The 8,367-nt window shown below is 51.3% G+C and overlaps 2 protein-coding genes across 2 annotated transcripts in view; one reads left to right on the top strand and one right to left on the bottom strand.

The window, feature by feature from the left end:
* Positions 1-46: 46 nt before the first annotated feature.
* VOLCADRAFT_99772 (uncharacterized protein) lies at positions 47-685 on the top strand (the record flags this gene model as incomplete). Its single annotated transcript, XM_002958468.1, has 1 exon — positions 47-685. The coding sequence occupies one exon, from the start codon at positions 47-49 to the stop codon at positions 683-685; it is 639 nt and encodes a 212-aa protein (XP_002958514.1).
* A 687-nt stretch (positions 686-1,372) lies between these two features.
* The window catches only part of VOLCADRAFT_99771 (uncharacterized protein), a gene marked incomplete at both ends in the record, with an annotated part of 15,000 nt that continues 8,005 nt past the window's right edge, over positions 1,373-8,367 (bottom strand). The window contains 8 exons of the mRNA XM_002958452.1: positions 1,373-1,640; positions 2,920-2,979; positions 3,219-3,418; positions 3,853-3,882; positions 4,313-4,479; positions 4,961-5,063; positions 5,690-5,791; positions 6,390-6,569. Of these exons, the coding sequence (XP_002958498.1) occupies positions 1,373-1,640; positions 2,920-2,979; positions 3,219-3,418; positions 3,853-3,882; positions 4,313-4,479; positions 4,961-5,063; positions 5,690-5,791; positions 6,390-6,569 (1,110 nt within the window). The remainder of the gene's footprint in view (positions 1,641-2,919; positions 2,980-3,218; positions 3,419-3,852; positions 3,883-4,312; positions 4,480-4,960; positions 5,064-5,689; positions 5,792-6,389; positions 6,570-8,367) is intronic.

The raw sequence follows: 8,367 nt of genomic DNA, 5'->3' as shown, positions 1-8,367 counted from the left end.
GGCGGTGGTGAGTTCGGGGGCGGTGGTGGTGGAGGAGGTGGTGATGATGGTGGTGGTGGTGGCGGTGGCGGTGGCGGTGGTGGTGGTGACGGTGGAGGAGGTGGTGGCGGTGGTGGCGGTGATTGTGGTGGAGGTGGTGACGGTGGAGGAGGTGGTGACGGTGGTGGTGGTGATGGTGGTGGTGGTCGTGGCGACGGTTGCGGTGATGGCGACGGTGGCGGCGCGGACCGGGGCAACGGAGAAGGCGAGGGTATGGCTGGGCGAGATGACGATAGCGGTGGTGACTTGCTTTGTGGACTTGGCGGCTGCCTCGAAGGCGGTGGTGTCCCTGATGCTGGCTTTGGTTGGGGTGGCAGCTGGCTCAGTGATGATGACCAAGGCGGTGGCGACCACGGCAGCGGTGGTGGTGGTGGTGGTGGTTGCGGTTGCGGCTGCGGTGGTGGTGATGGAGAAGGTGACGCGGTTTGGGGGAGTGGTCGCGGTGGTGATGGTGATGGTGATGGTGGCGATGGTGGTGATGGTAGTGGTGGTGATGGCGGTGGTGGTGGTGATGTTGGGAGTGGTGGCGTTCTCGATGAGGGTAGCGGTGGAGATGGAGATGAAGATGGAGATGAAGATGGAGATGAAGATGGAGATGGGGTTGTTGAATTCTGTGGCGACTGTCCTGAAGCAAGTACAGTCGTGAGCATTGGTGGTGATGGTCGTGGTGATTGGGGTATTGGAGCGGGCGATGGTGGCGGTGATGGAGCACAGTCGGGGTCATCCATATCCATGAGCCCGTCGCTGCAGCACAGGGGTTTAGGACAGAATACACATGCAAATACACACGGGAATGGGGAAAAGAACGGGGGAGTCAGGGATGGGCTTGTTCCCCGGGCTGGTATCGACAGACCTCACTCTAACACCAACTCATAGGGGGTACAACCGCACCTTAACGGCGCCCGAACAGATCATAACAACGTTTGATATAAAGAGCCAAACAGGGCTAAAACGTCTGTAAGCCGTTTATGCATGTCGCAGACGTACAGACAATGCGATGTGTGACATGTCGAATGGGTATGTACGTATGTACGTACGTACGTCGGCTACAGTATGGGAGCCAGCGAGTCTATCTATGCCGGTAAGCAGCAAGCAACCGTAGCAAGCGTCTATAGAGCGTCTAAAGACCATTAATCTATTTTCAGGCCTATCTATGGTACCATGGCACGATCTATACATATACCAATCTGCGATCTATGCCATGAATTTATATAAGTTCCTATCGATAATACGATGACAAATCTGTCCATAGACGATAAAACGTTCAACCTACGGCTTGCTTGCTGACAACATCATCTATGGCCGGGCTAACTCACGAACGCACTTTATGACCTCACCAGTCATTGTCCAAGCCGTCAGAACAAAAACCTGCTGTCTCCACCCGGCGTGTGAAGCGGCACAGAGACACGGTCGCGCTCTCCGGCGTCTTGCTCCTCAAAGAGATGTTGATACCCCCAGTCACCACACCAAGGATGAGCGGCAATGGCTGTACAAAAGAAGCTGCTGCAACGGTGCCGTTGGAAACCGTATCAAGTGTTGTAAGTAAGGCTGGGGAAGAGTCCGCAGGTACCCCGTTCGCTGTGTCATTGTACTCGTGAATCCTGCAGAGCGGGATGTCGTGGGTTCGTGCACGGGCATGGGCACGTGTATGAAAAAAAAATACTCCCAAGATGGCAGCGTTTGTATAGACGATGTGTTTTCCGTACTGTACGACAGCTACAAAATTCTCCTTTTCTGAAGAGATCCGTTTCTACACGGCCTCATACACCAGCCTGTGCATGCCATCTCCTACCCTCGGGCAGATGGGTCACCACGACTCTATGCTGCGTCATGTGCCCCACCTCACACGCGGGACACATGCCGTTTTGAGGATTTGGGGTACAGATTTTGGATCTTCTCAGTCAATCCAAGCTACAAACTTTTGTCACGATAATCATGCAGAGGATCATCATTATGGTTGACCTGGTCGTCCACAACGATATCTACTTTATAGCCACTGGGGATCCAAGTGATCGTGTTCGTAACATGTACGAGGTCTCACCGACTACATACAGAACATATGTACAAAACCCTAAAGTCAACTACAAGCAATCGAACAGATATGTGTCAAGCAGTTTATGTAATATCTGATTAGATGGTTTTTGGTGCAGGGTCCCCGCCATCGATGCTGATTAAGAGCCGTCCCTGGGTTAAAAAGTTTACTGATGACCGTCTGCCGCTTGCCTGCCTGAGTCTTTATCATTTTTATCAATCTTTATTAAACTTTATCAATCTTGATGCAATTTGATAATATGGATCGAGGCCTAATTCATTTGATGCACCTCTATTATTAACTTAAGGTATCGTCTTGCGGGTTGAGGTCATGCTCGTTCGCTCGCTTTCCCGGGTGCATGCGATTTGGGGTCCAACCCCATCCATTCCCCATACAACGTCGTCACCCAAGGGCACCCAACACCCATTACGCACGCAGTGGTCAGGGCTCAGGCTCATGCCCTAGGAGGTTGTGAATTGCTCGCATGTATGGCTTGGATGCTATGTTTCCATCAGCAAAATCTTCTTTGATATCAATGGGTGTTGTTCGTTGCTTGCATGCGTCCATTGGTAAGGCGCAACAGTGCTCAGGAATCAACTCGGACGCCAGGCAATGGGCAACAACTAGTAGGCCTGCAGCAACTGCAGGTCGGTGGGGTAGCATCCCTTTTCCAGCTTCGAGTAAGTGGATAATACCCCTGCCCTATTCGTTCCAGGTATTTGCCTGCCTGTGATGCTTGCGATGCGATACTGCGTATCAACCAGATATTCAAACACACCACGTACAACACCGACTACCCACACCAGCAAGGACCACGCCCACATTTGTGAGGCTTGTTTGAAACGCACCAGATGCGACCACTTGTATTCAGGCCTGAGTCATATGCTACAGAGCCGTTGCCGCGCACTCTGCAAGCGGAAGGTCGCATACAACAGGTCAGTGATGAATATCTTAAATATGTAGGCCATTGACAAGGCAACTTCCTGTCGGCTAAGGGACACGCGTCGTGTTGTAGGTCATGGATTAACAACACACCAAGCGCAACCAAGCGAGCATCACGGAAGTGCAGCAGGCAGGTGGTCATTTGTCTGCAGAGCCTGATGCTATAATCTAACTGCATACCCTACATATATACATATGTACGCACCGGTATGACACGAATAGTGCCTGCTGGGGCTTATTGTCAAGGCCGTTTAAGAGGTTCGAGGAATCGATAACAATTCGCAGCAGATTGTTCTTGTTGAGCGACATGGAGGGCAGGGTAATCACCCGTGAGACGCCGGGCTGCAACTCAAAGGACCTGATGAGGCCTCCTGTCACGAACCCTGACCACCCGGCCTTGTACGACTGCAAGCAAGCAAGAGAGCAAGCTTATGTGAATGTCGACATCGGTGCGAAAGGCGAACAGGCCAGTTCCCATTTCTAGAGCCCCAAGTGCTTGGGAAATCGGTTTGCTTCCTGCAAGCGCGTGTATATGTGTGTATGTGTGTGTATGTGTGTGTATGTGTGTGTATGTGTGTGTATGTGTGTGTATGTGTGTGTATGTGTGTGTATGTGTGTGTATGTGTGTGTATGTGTGTGTATGTGTGTGTATGTGTGTGTATGTGTGTGTATGTGTGTGTATGTGTGTGTATGTGTGTGTATGTGTGTGTATGTGTGTGTATGTGTGTGTATGTGTGTGTATGTGTGTGTATGTGTGTGTATGTGTGTGTATGTGTGTGTATGTGTACCTGTTACGTATCGATCCGGGCCTGACGCTGGCCAGGGGCACCTAACCGTACCCCAACAGGAACGACCACCGAAACACTCGCCTCTTAGGAGGAGGAGAGGGGCGTGAGGGGCGTGTGAGGGGCCACAATCCCCTCCTGCTCATCCGACTGCGCGCGACCCTTTGTCTCTACCTCACGTAATCAATGATGAAAGAGCCCACGGTGGGCTACGAAGGCCCTCCCACACGTGTGTGTATGTGTGCGCATTAGTGTATATATATGTATGTGCGTATATGTTTTTGTATGTGTGTATGTGTGTATGTGTGTATGTGTGTATGTGTGTATGTGTGTATGTGTGCATGTGTGTATGTATGTATGTGTGTATGTGTGTATGTGTGTATGTGTGTATGTGTGTATGTGTGTATGTGTGTACCTCTAGAGCTGTAACTGGCCTCTACAAGCCCAAAACCATAAAACCATAAAAACCCAAAAACCCCAGACCCAAGCTTAAGGGCCAGCCAAAGTCAGTCACCTGCGGCGCGTTCATGCACAAGATCTGCGATCGCTTCTCAGGGACAGTCCCAGCACCCAGAATGTCGCTGGGGTCAGAGCTTCGCGAAAGCGCACAACTGGGCGCGCCCCCGCTACGGTTGCTCGTGCACTCCCGGGCATCAGAGTGTGACAGTCCAATGTTGTGCCCTGCAACAGCCATACATGCATGGAACGCAAGGAAACAGAACGACACTGAAGTAATAATACGGAAGGAAGCTTATGCTGACTATGGGCGAGAGTTTGAAGCAGGGTAGCATCATGTTGGTTATTACTTACTGTTGCCGCTTAGTGGACCACTAATGCTAGCTAGAAAGCAGCCGGTAAAGGGCCTAAGCGCGACGACCAGAAGCCTAAAGTGAAAAAAGCATAAAGGGATAGGTGTAACCACTTGTATGGCTCCCCTGCGAGCCCCTTCACTGGAGTTCGGTCGAGCTCACCAACTACGGTTTCCTCGTAAGTACGTCGTCCATCTATACAAATTTTAATAGTCTATAGATTGCAACCTGTTACATAAGAAAGGGACGATCCCCACCTAACAGTGTACCATGGCACAATCCAAAGATCATACAACTTTTATAGACGGGTGTCACCGGCGGCGGCTTATTTATTTGGGGACCTTGCCACGCACCTAGCTCATGGAATGCGGAAGCACTGTCCACGTAGTCACGGCTCGCCGTATCGGAGTTAATCCATGTATAACAGTCAGCGTTTGCGACGCAGCCGACCGCAGCCTGAAGCATCGAAGCATCCCAAGGTGGAAGATGGGCGAGCGCGGTAAACGAAGAAACTCAAGAACCGTTTGCGGTCGGTCAATAAAATAGCATGGAATGGGACAATTTGTACTGCTGATTTGTACTGACGTAACATGCCGGGATCGTTAGCCCACTGGTTAATGACTAGCGCTGGGCATATGTATGTACAGTCGTCGCTGCGATGCGTGACGGACGACAGCTCTCCTAATGTTACATCACGACTTTCCAACAAAAAAACCGATCGGCGAATGCAGATCCTGTGATAAGCCCTACAGGGTACTACACCTAAACCTGCACTCGCTCTAATCGGTGACCACCCCTGGGAAATAGAGAAGGCAAATAATGCGAATGCCACCAGTAGTGCTCTCGCGCCAGCGACTGTACGATATGGGATGCTACCAGTAAAGAACTATTACTCTAAAAGGTCGTATATATACGCGATTTCACCACGCCAACAGCAGGCGTCCACCACCGCCGCTGCGTCCTGCCTGTGTATTTATCTGGCTTATTAACGAATGTTAAATAAAACAGAAGCCATTCTTCCTGGAACAGGTTCGTCCCTAGCTACTCAGTGCTCTGGTGCGCACACGCCTGCCCTTACTTACCGATCCTGTCCAAGAGACATAGCGCTTGTACCAGTTGAAAGGGAAAATCATGACCTTTCGGCGGAAGCTTGACCATTTGTTGAAAACGTCGCGGTCAGTTTGCTGCAAAGGTTGCGAAAAAGGCAATACATAGGTTGTAGGGGAACCGTCGCCGTGTAAATACGTAATCCGAACATGCACGAACTCCCAAAGCAGTTTTCCTACCAGGTATCGACCACCGGCCAAGAAAGAGCAGTTCTGTTGTATCAAGACTTTTTCAGAAAAGAACCGAACGGTGGATTGCATGATTTACCGAGGATACTACAAATCATGACTGCCGTTGTTGCCGCTGCAAAATGCGGTGCCGTGCGCCACATACATAAAAGCTTGCTTTCACATAGCAATGCAACGTCAACGTAGTGGGGGCAGTTAGCCTGTTTAGGGTTCCCAGAGTTGGTGTGGCGCCTCTCGTGCGGCTCTCGCTTAGTTCGGTTCGCAGTCTTCTGAGCCGCTGTGTTGCCTAGCCAGGGGCTGGGAGAGCGCCCCGGTTAGCGTGAGTGAGGGACTGAGGCGCGCGCGGAGGAACAGACGGACGTAGAGCCGCGAGCCCGCCCCTGCGCTGTGTTTCGGCCCCCGGTCAGGGCCCCCGGTGCTCTCAGTCCTTTCTCGGGACGAGCCGCCCACAGTGTAACACCCCATCAACGTCAATACCTTTGCGTACCTGCACGTGCAACTTTGCAAGCTCAACAAGAGCGTACTTTTCATTATCGACATTCTCCCCAATGCCGCGACCGTTCATCAGGTTGTATGGGCCGTAGGACGTATTCCCGGTACAAGGGATGTCCACATCAATGACTCGGTTATTCTCCGGCCGAAACGATAGCTGGCCATAGGTGCACGTCTGTGGTGGGAAGGGTATTGTGCACGCGGAAGTTAACCAGGCAAAGCCTTGGATTACGTGTTGCTCCTTGCAAACTCCTTGCACGGATAATACAATATAGCAATATAGCAATATAGCAACCATATAGCCACAATCACAACTTGCAGACTCAACATCATAACAATGACCGAACCGGGTTAACCCGGTCGGTCTATTTACCTTCAATAACTTTTCTGAGAACAGAGACATCAAAATGGCTCGCAACAGTTCAACGGATCAGGCCGCCGGTGTGACGGCGGAACGATCTGAAGCAACCATATCAATTTCCCTTCTTAGGGAAATTACGAAGATGGAGCAACCTTTTGGCAAACTTCGATCGCTGGCAATGAGAGCAATCTTTCAAGGAAACTACCTAGAGAACAGAAAGCAGGTAATAGACATTATGGCAGGACCGATTGGACACCGAATAGTGCAGACAGTACAACCGGAGCTAAAAGCTCCTTATGTTTTCGTCGGAGAACCGGTCGCTTGGGAAGCTCGCAACGACGAAGGAGTCGTTGGACAGATCAACGTCTACGTACCGGAGGAGCAGTGTTCGGGCCGAAACGGAAACCTGCCGAAACGGAAACCTGCCGAAACTAGTTTCCGTGATTCCGGCGAAGAGGTCCTGGTTCTGCGGAAATGCCGAAACTAGTTTCGGCCCCTTTCGGCTAGCGCCGTACGGCGGAACCTACTTTGAATAGTTTCAAAGTGTAGGCGCGTTGTGCAAGGCTGCGAAACTCTGCGAATGTTGAGTTTATCTTATCAATGTCTCAGACAACTTCCGTTGTCAGTGCAGACACAGATTCGGTCAAAAACAAGGGCGGAAGGACCGCTGATCAGACCGTTTGGGCTCACTTTGAGAAGAAAAAATATAATGCAAAATGTAAGAACTGGACTATCATCTGCAAGTACTGCCGGACCGAGTCCAAGCAAGGGCGCCTTCAGGAGATGCGCGTCCATATCGCGCAAAAGTGCCCCCGGAGTGCCTTCGGACACACATGAGCAGGTCCCATGAGGCGCAAAGGCACATAGGGCCCACGAACAACGTTTGCATACCATGGACGTCATAAAATACAGCATTTACAGGGTTTCGGCAGGTTCCGGCAGGTTCCGGCAGGTTTCGCAGAAGGGTCCAAAAAACGGAAACTATTTTGGCATTGGCAGTAAGGTTTCGGCCCGTACACTGCGGAGGAGTGGATTACGCCCGTAAAAAACTTAGCGGACCATTGCGGACGAATCAATCTAGCAGATCTCCATCTAGGAGATTACCACATTCAAGATCTTGTAGTAGACATAGTGGGGGCATCTGCCCAATACTTCAGACTGACAGGATTACCTCCAGCATTTCCTCAGAAATGCCTATTCTGGCTTATTGCGGAAGCCTACGGCTTTGACGTAGATGAATATGGAAAGAAATGGGGGATAGTCGAAGCTAGTCTCACTACAGCCGTGGTGTGGGTGCGATGGGATCAGCCCGCATTACCCGCCAGGATGAATATTTTCTCCATTGAGGAGGATGGCCGGCGGATTCATAGGGGAGCGTGGAGAGCGCAACACACGTATTACGACACACAGACTCCGGCTTTGCCCCGCCCCCCCAAGATTCAACAACGAAACCGCTTGATACCGAATCTCCCGCCGCCCATTTCGGCGGCGGCAGTCATCGCGGCGCGAGCACGGCCAAATCTAGCGACGCCAGCGGTGGGTGAGGTAGGAGGATCAAGTAATGCACGTCAACCCATGGCTACTGGACAGCCCCAGACAATCCAGCAAACAA

This window comes from Volvox carteri (assembly GCF_000143455.1).
Source record: "Volvox carteri f. nagariensis unplaced genomic scaffold VOLCAscaffold_95, whole genome shotgun sequence".
NCBI lineage: Eukaryota > Viridiplantae > Chlorophyta > Chlorophyceae > Chlamydomonadales > Volvocaceae > Volvox > Volvox carteri.
The sequence above is the reverse complement of the archived record's forward strand: the minus strand, read 5'-3'. Positions and strand labels throughout refer to the sequence as shown.